Below are 22,926 nucleotides of genomic sequence, written 5' to 3' on the forward strand. Positions count from 1 at the left end.
GTCTGAAGTTATCTACTGACTGTACCTCAGCACACAGTAAGTCTGAAGTTATCTACTGACTGTACCTCAGCACACAGTAAGTCTGAAGTTATCTACTGACTGTACCTCAGCACACAGTAAGTCTGAAGTTATCTACTGACTGTACCTCAGCACACAGTAAGTCTGAAGTTATCTACTGACTGTACCTCAGCACACAGTAAGTCTGAAGTCACTATACCTCTGACTGTACCTGTACCTCAGCACACAGTAAGTCTGAAGTTATCTACTGACTGTACCTCAGCACACAGTAAGTCTGAAGTTATCTACTGACTGTACCTCAGCACACAGTAAGTCTGACTGTACCTCAGCACACAGTAAGTCTGAAGTTATCTACTGACTGTACCTCAGCACACAGTAAGTCTGAAGTTATCTACTGACTGTACCTCAGCACACAGTAAGTCTGAAGTTATCTACTGACTGTACCTCAGCACACAGTAAGTCTGAAGTTATCATCTGACTGTACCTCAGCACACAGTAAGTCTGAAGTTATCTACTGACTGTACCTCAGCACACAGTAAGTCTGAAGTCACTATCCTCAGACTGTACCTCAGCACACAGTAAGTCTGAAGTACCTCAGCACACAGTATCTACTGACTGTACCTCAGCACACAGTAAGTCTGAAGTTATCTACTGACTGTACCTCAGCACACAGTAAGTCTGAAGTTATCTGTACCTGTACCTCAGCACACAGTAAGTCTGAAGTACCTCAGCACACTACTGACTGTACCTCAGCACACAGTAAGTCTGAAGTCACTCTGACTGTACCTGAACTGTACCTCAGCACACAGTAAGTCTGAAGTTATCTACTGACTGTACCTCAGCACACAGTAAGTCTGAAGTTATCTACTGACTGTACCTCAGCACACAGTAAGTCTGAAGTCAGCACACAGTAAGTCTGAAGTTATCTACTGACTGTACCTCAGCACACAGTAAGTCTGAAGTCACTATCTGACTGTACCTCAGCACAGTTATCTACTGACTGTACCTCAGCACACAGTAAGTCTGAAGTTATCTACTGACTGTACCTCAGCACACAGTAAGTCTGAAGTTATCTACTGACTGTACCTCAGCACACAGTAAGTCTGAAGTTATCTACTGACTGTACCTCAGCACACAGTAAGTCTGAAGTCACTATCCTCTGACTGTACCTCAGCACACAGTAAGTCTGAAGTCACTATCTTCTGACTGTACCTCAGCACACAGTAAGTCTGAAGTTATCTACTGACTGTACCTCAGCACACAATAAGTCTGAAGTTATCTACTGACTGTGCCTCAGCACACAGTAAGTCTGAAGTTATCTACTGACTGTACCTCAGCACACAGTAAGTCTCTGCACACAGTTATCTCTGACTGTACCTCAGCACACAGTAAGTCTGAATATCTACTGACTCTACCTCAGCACACAGTAAGTCTGAAGTTATCCACTGACTGTACCTCAGCACACAGTAAGTCTGAAGTTATCTACTGACTGTACCTCAGCACACAGTAAGTCTGAAGTTATCTACTGACTGTACCTCAGCACACAGTAAGTCTGAAGAAGTCAGCACACAGTAAGTCTGAAGTTATCTACTGACTGTACCTCAGCACACAGTAAGTCTGAAGTCACTATCCTCTGACTGTACCTCAGCACACAGTAAGTCTGAAGTTATCTACTGACTGTACCTCAGCACACAGTAAGTCTGAAGTTATCTACTGACTGTACCTCAGCACACAGTAAGTCTGAAGTTATCTACTGACTGTACCTCAGCACACAGTAAGTCTGAAGTCTGTACCTCAGCACACTATCCTCTGACTGTACCTCAGCACACAGTAAGTCTGAAGTTATCTACTGACTGTACCTCAGCACACAGTAAGTCTGAAGTTATCTACTGACTGTACCTCAGCACACAGTAAGTCTGAAGTCACTATCCTCTGACTGTACCTCAGCACACAGTAAGTCTGAAGTTATCTACTGACTGTACCTCAGCACACAGTAAGTCTGAAGTTATCTACTGACTGTACCTCAGCACACAGTAAGTCTGAAGTCACTATCCTCTGACTGTACCTCAGCACACAGTAAGTCTGAAGTTATCCTCTGACTGTACCTCAGCACACAGTAAGTCTGAAGTTATCTACTGACTGTACCTCAGCACACAGTAAGTCTGAAGTTATCTACTGACTGTACCTCAGCACACAGTAAGTCTGAAGTTATCTACTGACTGTACCTCAGCACACAGTAAGTCTGAAGTTATCTATTGACTGTACCTCAGCACACAGTAAGTCTGAAGTTATCTACTGACTGTACCTCAGCACACAGTAAGTCTGAAGTTATCTACTGACTGTACCTCAGCACACAGTAAGTCTGAAGTTATCTACTGACTGTACCTCAGCACACAGTAAGTCTGAAGTTATCTACTGACTGTACCTCAGCACACAGTAAGTCTGAAGTCTGTACTATCCTCTGACTGTACCTCAGCACACAGTAAGTCTGAAGTCTGACTGTATCTCAGCACACAGTAAGTCTGACTGTACCTCAGCACACAGTAAGTCTGAAGTTATCTACTGACTGTACCTCAGCACACAGTAAGTCTGAAGTTATCTACTGACTGTACCTCAGCACACAGTAAGTCTGAAGTTATCTACTGACTGTACCTCAGCACACAGTAAGTCTGAAGTTATCTCCACTGACTGTACCTCAGCACACAGTAAGTCTGAAGTCACTATCCTCTGACTGTACCTCAGCACACAGTAAGTCTGAAGTCAGCACACTATCCTACTGACTGTACCTCAGCACACAGTAACTGTCTCAGCACACAGTAAGTCTCTGACTGTACCTCAGCACACAGTAAGTCTGAAGTCACTATCCTCTGACTGTACCTCAGCACACAGTAAGTCTGAAGTCACTATCCTCTGACTGTACCTCAGCACACAGTAAGTCTGAAGTCACTATCCTCTGACTGTACCTCAGCACACACAGTAAGTCTGAAGTTATCTACTGACTGTACCTCAGCACACAGTAAGTCTGAAGTTATCCTCTGACTGTACCTCAGCACACAGTAAGTCTGAAGTTATCTACTGACTGTACCTCAGCACACAGTAAGTCTGAAGTCACTATCCTCTGACTGTACCTCAGCACACAGTAAGTCTGAAGTTATCTACTGACTGTACCTCAGCACACAATAAGTCTGAAGTTTCTGTACCTCAGCACTCTGACTGTACCTCAGCACACAGTAAGTCTGAAGTTATCTACTGACTGTACCTCAGCACACAGTAAGTCTGAAGTTATCTCTGACTGTACCTCAGCACACTGTAAGTCTGAAGTTATCCTCTGACTGTACCTCAGCACACAGTAAGTCTGAAGTTATCTACTGACTGTACCTCAGCACACAGTAAGTCTGAAGTTATCTACTGATACCTCAGCACACAGTAAGTCTGAAGTCACTATCCTCCGACTGTACCTCAGCACACAGTAAGTCTGAAGTCACTATCCTCTGACTGTACCTCAGCACACAGTAAGTCTGAAGTTATCTACTGAATGTATCTCAGCACACAGTAAGTCTGAAGTCACTATCCTCTGACTGTACCTCAGCACACAGTAAGTCTGAAGTCACTATCCTCTGACTATACCTCAGCACACAGTAAGTCTGAAGTTATCTACTGACTGTACCTCAGCACACAGTAAGTCTGAAGCACACACTATCTACTGACTGTACCTCAGCACACGGTAAGTCTGAATTTATCTACTGACTGTACCTCAGCACACAGTAAGTCTGAAGTTATCCTCTGACTGTACCTCAGCACACAGTAAGTCTGAAGTCACTATCCTCTGACTGTACCTCAGCACACAGTAAGTCTGAAGTCACTATCCTCTGACTGTACCTCAGCACACAGTAAGTCTGAAGTCACTATCCTCTGACTGTACCTCAGCACACAGTAAGTATGAAGTCACTATCCTCTGACTGTACCTCAGCACACAGTAAGTCTGAAGTCACTATCCTCTGACTGTACCTCAGCACACAGTAAGTCTGAAGTCACTATCCTCTGACTGTACCTCAGCACACAGTAAGTCTGAAGTTATCCTCTGACTGTACCTCAGCACACGGTAAGTCTGAAGTTATCCTCTGACTGTACCTCAGCACACAGTAAGTCTGAAGTTATCTACTGAATGTATCTCAGCACACAGTAAGTCTGAAGTTATCCTCTGACTGTACCTCAGCACACAGTTATATAAAGTCAGAAGTTATAACTACTGACTGTACCTCAGCTTAATTTCAGAATGTCTTGTTATATCAGTAATACACCTGGGGGTTATCTCCCCTTTTACTAATATTTAAACATGCATACTTTGAACTTGCTCAGAGTTACTTGTACGTTGTAATTACTTAAGATAATTATTGTTTGTAGTTACTGAAGATAATTGTTGCTTTACACAGATGATGATGACTTTGATATCTCCCATATATTGAAAAACCACTCCCCAAACCTCCTCCCAAAACTGTAAGTCTGTACCATTAACATAACATCATAAAGATACCTCAGCTATCAAATTCGTCCTTGACGGGAGGGATTATTCTTATTATTTGTAGATTCCACTTGTTCCTAAGACTAGTTGTGTGTTTATGTTAGAACTGATCAGAAACACCAGGTTGCTGACATGTTACCTTCTTGATTTTAAAGGCTAATGCTAGGATCAGTATTTCTCAAATTTCATATAACTTAAAGTAATTAAGAGAAAAGATTAAAAAATGAGGACAGATCCTAAGATCATATTAATAATGGTAGGTGCCAAGATCCTGCTGGGATCTTGTTTCTTTCACTGATACTTTATCCAAAATCTCAAAAATTTGCATTAAGTTCGTGTTCTGAACCTAATTTACTTACCAGAAAGGAGGACTTTTTGACCGTATGAAAATTCGAGGAAGTGTCAGTAAGAAAACCGACAAATCTTCTCCAGAGGAAAACAGTCCATGTCTACCAGTCAAACTGGACACCAAAAGACATCCTCCTCCAGAACTGCCTGCTCCTCCAGCTAATCTGACTCAGTTACAGGTATAGTTACAGACCTCACACAGGTAAAATTACAGACCTCATACAGTTACAGGTATAGTTACAGACCTCACACAGTTACAGGTAAAATTACAGACCTCACACAGTTACAGGTATAGTTACATACCTCACACAGTTACAGGTATAGCTATATACCTCACACAGATACAGGTAAAGTTACTGATCTCACACAGTTACAGGTATAGTTACAGACCTCACACAGTTACAAGTATAGCTACAGACCTCACACAGATACAGGTATAGTTACAGTTCTCACACAGTTACAGGTATAGTTACATACCTCACACAGTTACAGGTATAGTTACAGTTCTCACACAGTTACAGGTATAGTTACATACCTCACACAGTTACAGGTATAGCTATATACCTCACACAGATACAGGTAAAGTTACAGATCTCACACAGTTACAGGTATAGTTACAGACCTCACACAGTTACAGGTATAGTTACAGACCTCACACAGTTACAAGTATAGCTACAGACCTCACACAGTTACAGGTATAGTTACAGACCTCACACAGTTACAGGTATAGTTACATACCTCACACAGTTACAGGTATAGTTACAGACCTCACTCTCTTACTGGTTAACTGTTCCATATTGTATATATTTTAGGAGTATGACAAAATATTTATCATGAGTGCCAATCTTAACGAACTTGATCCTTAATGTTGTAGAACAAGAAGAGGAAGGTTGTAGAGAGCATAATCAACAGTGAGAAATCCTATATAGATTCTCTGAACCGAGTGGTCAATGTAAGTCATTTATAGACACAATTTTACAATAGATTTTTGGGGGCGAGACTGATCAAAAAAAATAAAATGGTTTTCACCTAGTAAAGATTGTTATTTCTTAAAAAGTATTGAATGGATATCTCTCAAATTTTATATATATGTTCCCTTTGGTCTCTCCTTGTGCTCTTTTGATTTTGGGACTGATCAGGAGAAACAAAATGGCTTCCAGGAGGCTATTTTTGATTTGGCAGGTGAAGATTATTATCACAATTTCTGCAAAGTCATGTTCAAATATTGTATCGTTCAGAGCAAAAACAGAGAAGAGAAAAGAAGGGAAAATATCCAACTTTCACAGAGAATATAAAGATCCAACAATGGTGGGCACCAAGATCCCTCGGAGATCTCTTGTAATGATAGGCATATACTGGATTAGATATATCTACTGAGTAATTATGATATAAAGATTGAAAAAGTTGAAATGTCAGTAATTCCTTTACTTTGGTTGTAATTGGTGCTCTACATCAGAGATGGCCTATTGATAGCACGATATCTGTCTATCTGTCCATCTGTCCATCTGTCCATCTGTCAATTTGTCCATCTGTCCATCCATATTTTCCTTTCAAAGAAACAGTTCAGAAACAATAAGTCAGTGACTTCCAGGAAATCCTATTTTGATACATTGTCAATATACTGTAATACTTTACTTCTGGTTCAATGTTAGGAGCGAGCTTATTACTAGTTAATAACATTGCATGTGTTTGTATATCTTATTGAACTGCTACAGATGTGGGTGGGCTTAACGCCAAGTGCAGGCTTATTGAGTGATAACTATATGGCAATATACCATTATTGGATTAAAAATGTTTCTACGTGAAATCTAGGACACTGTTTCTAAAAAATTAATATGGTGATGATGTCACTTACAGATGATAAAATGTACCAGTTACATAAACTGGTATTAATGATTTTGATTACTAAAACCTGAACCACAAAGTATTTCTATATTTTTATTTCTCGGTGTTTAGGTATATAAGGAACCTCTGCTTTCCACTTTTGGGTTGGAGGCTAAGGAGGCAAAAGTCAAGGATGTATTTAACAAGACACATGAGATCCTAAACTATCACCTAATGTTCCAACTGGAGCTGGCAGAATGTGTCAAAAACTGGGACACCACAGAAAAGATTGGAGACATTTTCACAGCTTCTGTATGTGATTTCTTATTAAAGTTTTCATAAAAAAAGCAAACAATTTTCTTGTTCACTTTTTCCCAATAAGTTACATAAACCATATGGTTCAATGGTTAATACTTTGTTTAGAGATCAAGAACACACTATCTCAATATCTGATCCAAATTTCAAATCAACTATGTTCTGCTTTTTACACAGTGTTACTGTTTGTTTCATATCTGTTGTACTTAACCTTTACAGTTTTTGAATATTGATTTTGTTATTGTTGATGTGATGATGAAAATTTGATGTTTTTACAGTTTTCTAGGGCCATGGTTGTGGATGTATACAGTGACTATGTAAACAAGTTCTCTACTGCAATGGAGGAGATCAAACGGGCTCAGAACGCAAATCCGGGAATTCGTAAATTCTTACAGGTATATTCAAACACCATCATAGCTGTATTGTAGCAAAAAGACCATGATGGTTATATGGTTACAGGTGCGACTTAGCACCATCACCATGGTGATAAGATATTGTAGTAGCACCATTATCATAATGATCATATGGTTTAAAGTATACTTAGAAGTATCACCACAATGAAAAATAGTAACACCATCACCATGGTGATAGTACATATGTCACTGTGGTGATAAAATAGTAACACCATCACCATGGTGATAGTACATATGTCACTGTGGTGATTAAATAGTAACACCATCACCATGGTGATAGTACATATGTCACTGTGGTGATAAAATAGTAACACCATTGCCATAGTAACGGACAATAGTTTGACTCATACAACATAATCTTGTTACCAGTAAGCTTGATACTTTTTTATTTATTTGGTTCTATATATATGGCTTGGTATTAAGTGTTATTTTCTTGGACTCTGAAATTCCATCTGTCTGTGGAAATCTTTTTCAATATATAATTACTGCTCACTATTGGTTCTGTAGAATTGATATTCTTTGTGCCTTTACTTACAAACAAACTGTCTGTCATGTTCTTTCAAGGTTTGAAGATTTTATTGGGGAAATAACATTTAGATTTTTTATTTTAAATTGAAAGTTAAAACTCTGAAACACAATGCAAAAGTAAGGACTTTTATAAAGAAAACTGGTTCTCATATGAAACATCTTATCTGAATATTCATGGCATTGTTACCATAGCAATGTGGGAATGAGGTAAGCCAATCAGGTAGCTGTGATATATCACCTGGTGCGCGCAACAAGAAGGCCATCGACATACAGGCTTTACGACGAGACCCAAACTTTCTTGTGATTCAGGTATTATGTGACAAGGGTGACTTGAGTTTTTGCTTTAATATGTAATAGAGCAATGCTTGTTTGTAACCTTAGGCAAGCTGTTATCACATCACTTCAGAATCTGCTGCATGTAACTACTGATACTGAATGTTCTGTGTATCACTACCTGTATACAGTTAACCTATGACTGATACAGAAAATTAATATATTCTGAAATAAAAAAAAAAACTAGTGTTGACGAAATAAGGCCATTTGATAGTTTCATGCATAAATCTAGCTTGCCAAAATTTCTTCATCTGACTTTTTCAAGTCATTTGCTTTATGTTCAATTCATAGTTTTATTATCTGTCTCAATATCCTTGCCTCGTTGAATTCACCACATGCTACAAGGCTAGGGTTAAATGCATTGATTAGGTAAACATTTCCCTATCTTTGTATGTGTGGCAGATTGTAATTGTACATAAAGTAGAGTGTCCAACTAGAGACCTGGAGGTGACACGGGGTAGATCAGAGGTGTTTCCTGTTACAGATCTTCAGATTTTATTGGTACTCTCAGACATACAAAGTATGTTACGAGAGGTCAGATTACAAAGAAACATTCTTGGCATGGCGGTAAACAATTACGTACATAATATTATTTTAGCTACGTACATTCAATAGATTATCAAGCTTTTCAAGAAATTTACTGAGATTTGATAAAACGTTAACATTACATACAGAAAAAAGTCCATGCATTTTTGTAATACTAGGATAAGTAGAATAGTAGTAAATTGATCTCTAATTCTACGAACTGATGGTTAACATGGCCCTTTCTGTGGTGACAGGGAGTCGGGATCTGGATTGATGTAATATTTGGGGGTGAACACATTAAAAAGAGGCCATATTTTAATTGTACATAGGATTATGGTCAACCTTTAGTTCTCGCTAGAGGGAATTCCCCTTTAGCTCAGTGGTAGAGTATTCGGCTAGAGACCTGGATGTCTTGGGTTCGATCCTAGGTGGAAGCACATATTGGGTAGCTCTACTCTAGGATTTATATGATATGTTTCCTTACCTCCCTACTACATGTAATGTTTCTTGTAGGATATTTGTTTTATATTTTGTTGCTTTTAGTATAAGACTGCTCTCCTCCCCAGCCAGAGTGCCTGCTGTGTGGCTAGTCTAAATGAAATCAATGTAATAAAATGTAATAAACATATATTGTTTATCTGGGCCACCTAAAACTCGCTGATTACACACTACATGTATTGTTTATCTGACAATAAAACTATAACTACGCTGTAATCCTGTACAGTTCTGGGTCACCTAAAACTCCCTGATTACACACTACATGTATTGTTTATCTGACAATAAAACTATAACTACGCTGTAATCCTGTACAGTTCTGGGTCACCTAAAACTCCCTGATTACACACTACATGTATTGTTTATCTGACAATAAAACTATAACTACGCTGTAATCCTATACAGTTCTGGGTCACCTAAAACTCCCTGATTACACACTATTTACTATTTAACCATAGTATTGTATAAATTTGGAAATTCACTAGAATCAGGAAGAATATTAAAGGTGGATGACACATATTAAACACTTCACTTTTTTCTACTTTTGTTAAGTGTGTATTAGTCCTTAATCCTACTGAAAAAGTTTAACATTGTTAGTGTTATTTTACACACTTGTCTAAACTCTAGGACATGATCATACTTATAGTCTTGATGTTGGAATTATCATAAATTAGCTGCTCACTGTGAGAGAGAGTAGAATAAGTGTTAGCTAGAAAGGGAGACAACTTAGATGTTGTCTTTAATGATTAGATATTTTTCAAAAATTCAAGTGAATGGGTAACTAGGGTCAGAAGTAACACTGGTAACTAGGGTCAGAGGTAACACTGGTAACTAGGGTCAGAAGTAACACTGGTAACCAGGGTCAGAGGTAACACTGGTAACTAGGGTCAGAGGTAACACTGGTTACTAGGGTCAGAGGTAACACTGGTAACTAGGGTCAGAGGTAACACTGGTTACTAGGGTCAGAAGTTACACTGGTAACTAGGGTCAGAGGTAACACTGGTTACTAGGTTCAGAGGTAACACTGGTAACTAGGGTCAGAGGTAACACTGGTTACTAGGGTCAGAAGTAACACTAGTAACCAGGTTCAGAAGTAACACTGGTAACTAGGGTCAGAGGTAACACTGGTAACTAGGGTCAGAGGTAACACTGGTTACTAGGGTCAGAAGTAACAATAGTAACCAGGGTCAGAGGTAACACTGGTAACTAGGGTCAGAGGTAACACTGGTAACTAGGGTCAGAGGTAACACTGGTAACTAGGGTCAGAGGTAACACTGGTAACTAGGGTTAGAGGTAACACTGGTAACTAGGGTCAGATGTAAGCTGGTAACTAGGATTAGAGATAAACGGTTAACTAGGATCGTAAACAGGTAACTAGTGCCAGAGGTAAACTAGCAACTAAGGTCAAAGGTAAACAGGTTATGAGGGTCAAACATGAACAGGTAATAAGGGTTAAAGGTTAGCAGGTAAGTAGGGTCACAGGTTAACAGGAAACTATGTGACTGGGGTCAGATAACTAGGGTCATAATGATACAAGTGTCTACAAATGAAATGAGACGAGGTGATAAGTAAACAGGTAGGTACAGTAAACATGTAGGTATACAAGATTTGCTTATAACTTACTGCTGGTCTATCCAATTTTCCTCTCCGTCTCCTGGCAGGTCTGTCACTGTGTCTGTTTACCTCAATCTGCAAATCCTTCAAATAAAAACATGTGCTGCCTAATGTTTGTATGTAAAACTGATGTTTGGCATGACCTTGACATGCAATCTTCAATGATTATAATATTCACTGATCTCTAATGTATCGAGAATTTAATGGGAAGTTTATAAGCATGTTAACAATGAAAAGTGATGTCATAGGAATGTTGACATTGGGATGTTGTGTCATAGGAATGTTGTCATTGTGAGATTGTGTTAACGAAATGATGACATGGTAGGGTTGTATTGAGGAATGTTGACATTGTGATGTTTTGTTATAGAGAATGTTTTCATTGTGGTGTTGTGTTAAGGAATGTTGACATTGAAGTGTCATGTCAAAGGAATTTTGACATTGGGATGTTGTGTTGAGGAGTGTTTACAGTGTGGTGTTGTGTTAAGGAATGTTTACATTGTGGTGTTGTGTTAAGGAATGTTGACATTGTTGTGTTGTGTCTAGGAATGTTTACATTGTGGTGTTGTGTTAAGGAATGTTGACATTGTTGTGTTGTGTTAAGGAATGTTGACATTATGGTGTTGTGTTAAGGAATGTTTACATTGTGGTGTTGTGTTAAGGAATGTTGACATTGAAGTGTCATGTCAAAGGAATTTTGACATTGGGATGTTGTGTTGAGGAGTGTTTACAGTGTGGTGTTGTGTTAAGGAATGTTTACATTGTGGTGTTGTGTTAAGGAATGTTGACATTGTTGTGTTGTGTCTAGGAATGTTTACATTGTGGTGTTGTGTTAAGGAATGTTGACATTGTGGTGTTGTGTTAAGGAATGTTGACATTGTTGTGTTGTGTCTAGGAGTGTTTACAGTGTGATGTTGTGTTAAGGAATGTTGACATTGTGGTGTTGTGTCTAGGAGTGTGATGTTGTGTTAAGGAATGTTGACATTATGGTGTTGTGTTAAGGAATGTTTACATTGTGGTGTTGTGTTAAGGAATGTTGACATTGAAGTGTCATGTCAAAGGAATTTTGACATTGGGATGTTGTGTTGAGGAGTGTTTACAGTGTGGTGTTGTGTTAAGGAATGTTGACATTGTGGTGTTGTGTTAAGGAATGTTTACATTGTGGTGTTGTGTTAAGAAATGTTGACATTGTGGTGTTGTGTTTAGGAGTGTTTACATTGTGGTGTTGTGTTAAGGAATGTTGACATGGAATGTTTACATTGTGGTGTTTCGTTTTAGGAATGGTGACATTAAGTTGTTATGTTACACGATTGTTGAAGTTGTAGTTGTTGACATTGTCTGGTTTTAAGGAGGAATGTTGACTTTGTAGGGTGGTGTTATGTCCTAGGAAGGTTGATATTATTAAATTATATTAGAAGGAATGTTGGCATTTGGGGGTTATGTTCAAATGAATGACATCAGGTTTGAGGTCACATGAGTAATATGTGTTGTAATTCTTGTTTTTAAGAACATTAGATAAAGGTGAGCTCTGATGTTATTTTATTAACTCAGTAGCATGATGAAATGAAAGACATCATGTGATTTCACTTGAATGTCATCACAGTCAAATGTGTTTAAGCCTCTGAAAAACATCTTCTAAATAACCATGAGGCTTAGAGTCTTAAAACCTACTTAAAAGAAAGGTTGTTGAGTGCTGGTAATACCAGATACAAATTAATGGATTAATGAATAACTTCCAACACCTCTGTATATTCTACAGAACAGATAAGTGATACAGGTCTATTTGGCCTTTTACTAAGTGATATTTAGAGAGCTCACCAACATTACAACACGCAAGGGGATATGGAGCAGAGTTGTTTTTGTAAATGAGACATGTAAACCTGATTTCTATTGACTGAGTCATGTAAATTACTTATTTCAGGAACAAGAGCAAACCACTTCTGACCGTCTGTCCATATTTGGTCTGATGGTAAAGCCAGTCCAGAGATTTCCTCAGTTTATCATGTTTATGCAGGTATGCCATACATGTTAGATTTGCAGTTATTTCCCTTAGATAATGCGTTGTTCATCAGATAACTATACAAAACTGTAATGAGATGTTGTTTTAAATACTGTGTCCTAAACCATATTTTCGTGTTTGTTTTAGTCCATGCCATCCCTTTCCGATTCAATGTCTTAAGAACTAAACCTGAGATCTCACAGATTTGGTTAATATTTATCCCCCATAGAATCATTATAGTCTGACCTCTAATCATATTAATGTGTCATCAGTCAAGGTTGAAGGGTTAAAGTTCACATTTGATGACTTTGATGAATTCATCAAACAGTGGTAATGATATGCATTGAAGCGGAAACATTCATGTCTTAAAGATATTTTTTTAGATGTAAAATTTTTAGAATCTTGATGATATTTTGTAAATTAAAATGTCCTCTATAGTTTCAAGTTTCAAGATGAGTTGTATAAAGTCATTCCTCGAGGAAAATGTTAATATAGCTGTAGAATCATATTACTTTGTACATAGGACCTGCTGAAGTACACACCACCGAACCACCATGACCGATGTGCCCTACAGAGAGCTCTCACTGAATTAGAGAATGTGGCACACCGCCTTAATGAGAGCAAGCGTGACAGTGAACAGTACCTGGAGGCAAAGCGTCTCCTCAAAAAGCTTGGCAGGACATATCCTGAACGCTCTCAAAAACTCCTTCGTCAGGATGACTTTGAACAGATGGTATGTTGGTATTGTCATGTCGTGTAATAAAGATATTCAAACTGAAACAATTTTTCCTATTTAGTATAGTTATACTGAGTGATAAAATAAGATATCAGAAAGGTTGTTTCAAACACAACATAGACCAGCGTCACCAATGAGTTAGTCAGTATTATTAGGCCGACTGGTCTTGCCTCTGAAGTTGAAAATTCATTTGGATCGCCATATTTTTAGAGGCGAATTCAGTCAGTCTGATAGAAATAACCTACTCACTGGTGATGCCTGGGCATATTGGTTAATCTTTCTTTATAAAAGATGTGTATGTATTAGTTTTAAAGTGTCTGTTATTGCCGTTCTTCCATTTATGAAAATCTCCATTGACGAAATCAAGGTCTCCAGTAGGTTATAATAAAAGATGAAATCAAGGTCTCCAGTAGGTTATAAGATATAAGTTCTTGTAAGGGTATGAGGTATTCCTAACTCTGGTTGATAGTACAATATAGCTGTGTATGTTTGTAGACCAAGGCCAATGCCTCTGGAGAGATTCAGATGAAGAAACGGCGCCTCATCTTAATGGACGATTGTCTCATGGTGATTGGATACAGGTATATATCTGTACATTCAAGGGCAAACATGTCTCATTTACTTTAAAACATACTAATTGGGCATAAGGAAATTTTAGCAGATCATTGTTTTTTGGCAAATTTGCAAAATTATGAATTTATGTCCAAAAATATTGTTATAGACAGAAACTGCTGTTAGTGGGGACTTTCTTTCAGCCAACAATTACAGCGCAAAAAGTATAAGAATACTGCTTAGATATGTGTTTACAGAATATGACTTCTGTATTGTAAACATTAAAGGTCTTTATCAGTATAATATGTTTACAGGATGCTTTGTTAATAGGACTTACAGCCTGTATCCAGTGTGATGTTCCTTTATTGGTATAGTGTTACTATGTCTATGACTAATTTGAATTTTAAATGATTCCCTCCTGATGGAGTAGGACTTTCAGAGTCTATGAAAGTATACATGGTACGTTTATATACCAATCTGACACCGTCTCAGTCCCAGTACAAGTACTCAGTATATAGGACTCATTCTATATACATTGTAATATAAAGCTGGTAGGGAAAATTTCTAGTAAAGGGTACCTCACAATTAAGTTAGGGAAAATTTCTAGTAAAGGGTAACTCACAATAAAGTTAGGGAAAATTTCTAGTAAAGGATAACTCACAATTAAGTTAGGGAAAATTTCTAGTAAAGGGTAACTCACAATTAAGTTAGGGAAAATTTCTAGTAAAGGGTAACTCCCAATTAAGTTAGGGAAAATTTCTAGTAAAGGGTACCTCACAATTAAGTTAGGGAAAATTTCTAGTAAAGGGTACCTCACAATAAAGTTAGGGAAAATTTCTAGTAAAGGATAACTCCCAATTAAGTTAGGGAAAATTTCTAGTAAAGGGTAACTCACAATAAAGTTATGGAAAATTTCTAGTAAAGGGTAACTCACAATTAAGTTAGGGAAAATTTCTAGTAAAGGGTAACTCCCAATTAAGTTAGGGAATATTTCTAGTAAAGGGTAACTCACAATTAAGTTGGGGAAAATTTCTAGTAAAGGGTAACTCACAATTAAGTTAGGGAAAATTTCTAGTAAAGGGTAACTCCCAATTAAGTTAGGGAAAATTTCTAGTAAAGGGTAACTCCCAATTAAGTTAGGGAAAATTTCTAGTAAAGGGTAACTCACAATAAAGTTAGGGAAAATTTCTAGTAAAGGGTAACTCACAATTAAGTTGGGGAAAATTTCTAGTAAAGGGTAACTCCCAATTAAGTTAGGGAAAATTTCTAGTAAAGTGTACCTCACAATTAAGTTAGGGAAAATTTTTAGTAAAGGGTAACTCACAATTAGGTTGGGGAAAATTTCTAGTAAAGGGTAACTCCCAATTAAGTTAGGGAAAATTTCTAGTAAAGGGTAACTCACAATAAAGTTAGGGAAAATTTCTAGTAAAGGGTAACTCACAATTAAGTTGGAGAAAATTTCTAGTAAAGGGTAACTCACAATTAAGTTAGAGAAAATGTTTGGTAAAGGGTAACTCACTATTAAGTTAGGGAAAATTTTTAGTAAAGGGTAACTCACAATTAGGGTAGGGAAATTTTTTAGCAAAGAGTAATTCACAATTAAGTTAGGGAAAATTTTTGGTAAAGGGTAACTCACAATTAGGTTTGGGAAAATTTTTAGTAAAGGATAACTTGCAATTAAGCAAAGGGACAATTCACAGTAGGGTAACTATTAATGAAGTTCACAGAAAAGCTTAGTTCAGAAGAAAATTTAGATAAAGGAATTTATATTAGGATATGGCACTTAGTTAACTTAAAAAATACATTGTAATATAAAGTTTGTAATTGAGGATCATCTAATATTGTTTTATATCTTAATTTGATGTAATTTTTAATTAATGTTATTATATTACATGTTGCCATGGAAACAAGTTCTAAAGTTATGAAATATATTTCAGCATTGTTTAAGGTCCTTTGTTAATTGTAGGGATACTGAGGACCGACGAACTGCAGAACAACTCAAGGTGAAAAGTTGTTGTGCTCTGGTGAATTTAGAGTTAAAGGATAGCTCTATCTCTCCTGATATGCAGAGTAACATTTTCACTTCTAATCGACGTACCTCAATACAGACAAAGACTCCATGTATGTACTGCCTGATAAACATACCACCCATAACATATTGTATATGGCTCTTTTGTCTGTGAGAGTGTGTTGTATGTATAGATACGAGTTTCAGTGGGGATTTAACCTGATTGTCACTTGTACATACTCACATTCAGTGAGCACTACCCAAGATGTTACAGGAGTATGTATTTATTGTTTACTTTTGTTTGTTTACCTTCAGTAAGAGACAAAATGATGTTTAGGATATAACAATGATTACAACAAACCATTGTATCGTGGATGTGAAAATAGTTCAGATTCCATTCTCGATCAAATCATTATTTGAGAGTTAACAGACAATAAAAGAAAAAAAAACCCCACTAAAATCATGTGTTTAAAAACCTTTGAGAATGTTTGTGACATAATGTAATTAAAATTGTGTTTCTACTGGGCAGTAAAACCAGAGGATGACCCCTTCCACTTGTACAACGACCTCAGCAATATGATGCATGACCTTTCTGTCCTTGGTAAGATTGGTGCCCTGGTCTCATCGCTACAGAATACGTATGAGGTATGAATACACCTTCTCATATGACTTATATACACAATGTGCAGACTTTTATTTAGCTTTTTTAGCTCACCTGACCCAAAGGGTGAAGTGAACTATAGGTATACTCTGTCATCCATCGTTCATTCTTTATTAACAAATGCTACTTATCCTGTAAGTCTGAGGGGATTTAACCGAATTTGGTCAGAAGCATACTTAAAGGAAATACATTTTTTGTGTAAATAGTGTGTCCCAGCAGTCCAGAGCCTGAGGGGCGGGGCCCAAAAGGGGAAATCTGGTAAATAATTTAAAATCCTACTTCTCCTGTAGGAAAGATGGGATTTTGCCCAAATTTGATCTGAAGCATTGTTGGGAGAAGGGGAATCAATTTTGTATAAATGGTGGATCACAGCCCAATTGGATGGGAGGTGCCAGGCCTAGTAGGTGAAATAGAGCAAATTCTTTAAAATCCTACTACTCCTGTAGGAATGATTGTATTTTGCCAAAATTTGGTATTAAGCATTCTTCAGTAAATGGGAAACACCCCTCCTCACCTGTATATTCTTACCCTATCCTTTGTCTAAATTCTGACGAAAATGGCTGACCATTACTCAAAATTGACCAGAAATTCCACTTTTTCCACAATGATGATTATTCCCCAAATTATAAACATACCATGGTAGTGTTAGAAGACTTGTGTTATGATATTAATGACGTGACTCTGTAACATGACACAACAGGCCAGTTTTGTGATTGATGACATACAGTAAACTTGGATAAGTCAAAGTTGATGGAACCAAATGAAATATTTGACTTATCTGATGGTTTGTCTTAGCTGTGTTTCTACAGATGGAGACATTGTGCTTCGAAGATTAGCCCTATTATCGTCAGTTGTTGACTGGATACGTGTCTCATAGCATGGCATGACAGTAATGAATAAGTGACAAAGAAATGAAAACATCTTATATTTTTTATACACTAATGATATCTTTTATTGAAATAAACAGCTATAGGTATGAATATAAAACAAAAAATTTAATATTATCAAACAAAACTCAATAAATGCATACTCATGAATATTCTACATTGATATAACATCGATAGCACTGAGGTGGGGTTACGAAAAGACAAAGGTTCAGTGAAGCATAACTTTACACATACAAGCACAGTAAGATCATAACTCCATAACTATAAAAAAGAATAAAAAAAAATTTGCACTTTGAATACGTACATGTATATCCAGAAAATATATTTAGCCGGGTTGCACATAGTGCATATCTGGGTTATAGTGTGGTGAATGTCGGCGGGCAGGCGGGCAGGGAAAAGGGGTACCAGTTTTGTAGAATCAACTCCTCCTAGTGTTTTTGGCGTAGAAGCTTGAAACTTTGTAGGATGTTTATATATATGTTGAAGATGTGCACCTCCTATTATAGATTCATTCCGGACATTTTTCTGGATTTTTCGGGCTTTGGAACTTAGTCACTTTCTGAAACTTTTCTTGTTATCACAGTTTCTTAGAAACTACTTCAAATTGCACCAATTCATAAAATACAACCAAACTTTCTCTCTTATAACAAATATTCTACATACTCAATAAATGAAACACCCTTAACTGTCTTATAAATACCATATAACATTGCACTCATCCCACAACCTGGCCAATTGTGGCTTTGCCCCATTTTTAAAATCATAAACTAATGTGTCAATGACAAAGAAGTATTTTTATTAATTATCGACAGGGAAGTCATCGCTTGTTTTTTCCATTTGGTTTCTGGCAGCCATATAACAAAACAGGATAGATTTACGCTTAACAGACTACTGTGTAGTTTGTTTTAAGTTTGGTTGCCTAATTCGTCATAAATTCAAACTTTCACCAGTGCACCTGTGTAAAGGCAGGAATTAATGTTCAATCAAAAATTTCAATAGGACTTGTTAACACAGACAAGACTGACCAATCACATTAAGTCATTTGAACCAGAGCCAGGACATTTTTACCTGAGAGATGGTGGAGTCTGAATGATTGACACAAGAAAGGAAAACTAGATAAAATTTAGAAGGGGCGGACCACAAAATATGTTCGACACAAACGCAGCATTCCACTCCACAGTGTTCGAGTCAACTGTGTTTTATTGACTAAGATAAAGAAGAGAAAATCAGGACTGAACAAAATATTAGACTCATTCAATGAATTCGAATAAAGTATGAAAGTTTTTAAAATTCTTATTTTTACTATTTGACAGGGTTTGAGTGAGGATGTTGTGATTGAGGTAACACGAGACCTTCAACAAATGATTCAAGTCAAGGACCAACAGCTACAACTTCTTAATAGCTGTACAATAAACGTCCATGATATGTTCAAGTAAGTCTACTGTTGTATATCAGTAATGTGTGGTACATATCAGTAATGTGTGGTACACTGTTGTATATCAGTAATGTGTGGTACATTGTTGTATATCAGTAATGTGTGGTACACTGTTGTATATCAGTAATGTGTGGTACATTGTTGTATATCAGTAATGTGTGGTACACTGTTGTATATCAGTAATGTGTGGTACACTGTTGTATATCAGTAATGTGTGGTACACTGTTGTATATCAGTAATGTGTGGTACACTGTTGTATATCAGTAATGTGTGGTACACTGTTGTATATCAGTAATGTGTGGTACACTGTTGTATATCAGTACTGTGTGGTACACTGTTGTATATCAGTAATGTGTGGTACACTGTTGTATATCAGTAATGTGTGGTACACTGTTGTATATCAGTAATGTGTGGTACACTGTTGTATATCAGTAATGTGTGGTACACTGTTGTATATCAGTAATGTGTAGTACACTGTTGTATATCAGTAATGTGTGGTACACTGTTGTATATCAGTAATGTGTGGTACACTGTTGTATATCAGTAATGTGTGGTACACTGTTGTATATCAGTAATGTGTGGTACATTGTTGTATATCAGTAATGTGTGGTACATTGTTGTATATCAGTAATGTGTGGTACACTGTTGGTACACTGTTGTATATCAGTGTGGTACACTGTTGTATATCAGTAATGTGTGGTACACTGTTGTATATCAGTAATGTGTGGTACACTGTTGTATATCAGTAATGTGTGGTACACTGTTGTATATCAGTAATGTGTGGTACACTGTTGTATATCAGTAATGTGTGGTACACTGTTGTATATCAGTAGTACACTGTTGTATATCAGTAATGTGTGGTACATTGTTGTATATCAGTAATGTGTGGTACACTGTTGTATATCAGAAATGTGTGGTACACTGTTGTATATCAGTAATGTGTGGTACACTGTTGTATATCAGTAATGTGTGGTACACTGTTGTATATCAGTAATGTGTGGTACACTGTTGTATATCAGTAATGTGTGGTACACTGTTGTATATCAGTAATGTGTGGTACACTGTTGTATATCAGTAATGTGTGGTACACTGTTGTATATCAGTAATGTGTGGTACACTGTTGTATATCAGTAATGTGTGGTACACTGTTGTATATCAGTAATGTGTGGTACACTGTTGTATATCAGTAATGTGTGGTACACTGTTGTATATCAGTAATGTGTGGTACACTGTTGTATATCAGTAATGTGTGGTACACTGTTGTATATCAGTAATGTGTGGTACACTGTTGTATATCAGTAATGTGTGGTACACTGTTGTATATCAGTAATGTGTGGTAAACTGTTGTATATCAGTAATGTGTGGTACACTGTTGTATATCAGTAATGTGTGGTACACTGTTGTATATCAGTAATGTGTGGTACACTGTTGTATATCAGTAATGTGTGGTACACTGTTGTATATCAGTAATGTGTGGTACACTGTTGTATATCAGTAATGTGTGGTACATTGTTGTATATCAGTAATGTGTGGTACACTGTTGTATATCAGTAATGTGTGGTACACTGTTGTATATCAGTAATGTGTGGTACACTGTTGTATGTGTGGTACACTGTTGTATATCAGTAATGTGTGGTACACTGTTGTATATCAGTAATGTGTGGTACACTGTTGTATATCAGTAATGTGTGGTACACTGTTGTATATCAGTAATGTGTGGTACACTGTTGTATATCAGTAATGTGTGGTACACTGTTGTATATCAGTAATGTGTGGTACACTGTTGTATATCAGTAATGTGTGGTACACTGTTGTATATCATGTGTGGTAATGTGTGGTACACTGTTGTATATCAGTAATGTGTGGTACACTGTTGTATATCAGTAATGTGTGGTACACTGTTGTATATCAGTAATGTGTGGTACACTGTTGTATATCAGTAATGTGTGGTACACTGTTGTATATCAGTAATGTGTGGTGTGGTACACTGTTGTATATCAGTAATGTGTGGTACACTGTTGTATATCAGTAATGTGTGGTACACTGTTGTATATCAGTAATGTGTGGTACACTGTTGTATATCAGTAATGTGTGGTACACTGTTGTATATCAGTAATGTGTGGTACACTGTTGTATATCAGTAATGTGTGGTACACTGTTGTATATCAGTAAGTAATGTGTGGTACACTGTTGTATATCAGTAATGTGTGGTACACTGTTGTATATCAGTAATGTGTGGTACACTGTTGTATATCAGTAATGTGTGGTACACTGTTGTATATCAGTAATGTGTGGTACACTGTTGTATATCAGTAATGTGTGGTACACTGTTGTATATCAGTAATGTGTGGTACACTGTTGTATATCAGTAATGTGTGGTACACAGTAATGTGTTGTATATCAGTAATGTGTGGTACACTGTTGTATATCAGTAGTATGTGTGGTACACTGTTGTATATCAGTAATGTGTGGTACACTGTTGTATATCAGTAATGTGTGGTACACTGTTGTATATCAGTAATGTGTGGTACACTGTTGTATATCAGTAATGTGTGGTACACTGTTGTATATCAGTTGTATATGTGTGGTACACTGTTGTATATCAGTAATGTGTGGTACACTGTTGTATATCAGTAATGTGTGGTACACTGTTGTATATCAGTAATGTGTGGTACACTGTTGTATATCAGTAATGTGTGGTACACTGTTGTATATCAGTGGTACACTGTTGTATATCAGTAATGTGTGGTACACTGTTGTATATCAGTAATGTGTGGTACACTGTTGTATATCAGTAATGTGTGGTACACTGTTGTATATCAGTAATGTGTGGTACATTGTTGTATATCAGTGGTACACTGTTGTATATCAGTAATGTGTGGTACACTGTTGTATATCAGTAATGTGTGGTACACTGTTGTATATATATCAGTAATGTGTGGTACACTGTTGTATATCAGTAATGTGTGGTACACTGTTGTATATCAGTAATGTGTGGTACACTGTTGTATATCAGTAATGTGTGGTACACTGTTGTATATCAGTAATGTGTGGTACACTGTTGTATATCAGTAATGTGTGGTACACTGTTGTATATCAGTAATGTGTGGTACACTGTTGTATATCAGTAATGTGTGTGGTATATACACTGTTGTATATCAGTAATGTGTGGTACACTGTTGTATATAGTATACACTGTTGTATATCAGTAATGTGTGGTACACTGTTGTATATCAGTAATGTGTGGTACACTGTTGTATATCAGTAATGTGTGGTACACTGTTGTATATCAGTAATGTGTGGTACACTGTTGTATATCAGTAATGTGTGGTATACTGTTGTATATCAGTAATGTGTGGTACACTGTTGTATATCAGTGATGTGTGGTATATTGTTGTATATCAGTAATGTGTGGTACACTGTTGTATATCAGTAATGTGTGGTACACTGTTGTATATCAGAAACGTGTGGTACACTGTTGTAATATGATATTGACAATATTGTATTGTTAACAGGAATGTGCGATACACCTTCCAAACATCAACTCCCGAGATGAAACAGGAATGGTGTAAAGAGTTCCTGATGGCTAAGTTTGCTCTAGGTAAGTTTTATAGATCAAGTCTTCATTCAGGATACTATTCTCAATATCAAAATTAGGGCAGAACTCTTCTGAAAACATTAAACGCACTATCAGACTTCAGACTCATGATTATTAT

The 22,926-nt window shown here is 37.0% G+C and overlaps 1 protein-coding gene across 1 annotated transcript in view; it reads left to right on the forward strand.

Annotated features, from left to right (window-relative positions):
• Positions 1-22,926, forward strand: part of LOC132546762 (rho guanine nucleotide exchange factor 10-like) — a 70,487-nt gene that overhangs the window by 34,836 nt on the left and 12,725 nt on the right. Inside the window, 12 exon segments of the mRNA XM_060210480.1 lie at positions 4,378-4,385; positions 4,903-5,067; positions 5,763-5,840; positions 6,845-7,024; positions 7,306-7,422; positions 12,854-12,946; positions 13,455-13,664; positions 14,169-14,248; positions 16,186-16,340; positions 16,757-16,872; positions 19,089-19,207; positions 22,726-22,811. Coding sequence (XP_060066463.1) covers positions 4,378-4,385; positions 4,903-5,067; positions 5,763-5,840; positions 6,845-7,024; positions 7,306-7,422; positions 12,854-12,946; positions 13,455-13,664; positions 14,169-14,248; positions 16,186-16,340; positions 16,757-16,872; positions 19,089-19,207; positions 22,726-22,811 — 1,407 coding nt within the window.

The sequence above is a fragment of the Ylistrum balloti genome, unplaced genomic scaffold (assembly GCF_031769215.1).
Source record: "Ylistrum balloti isolate Yb309-2 unplaced genomic scaffold, AGI_CSIRO_Ybal_v1 Utg369912, whole genome shotgun sequence".
Taxonomy (NCBI): Eukaryota; Metazoa; Mollusca; class Bivalvia; order Pectinida; family Pectinidae; genus Ylistrum; species Ylistrum balloti.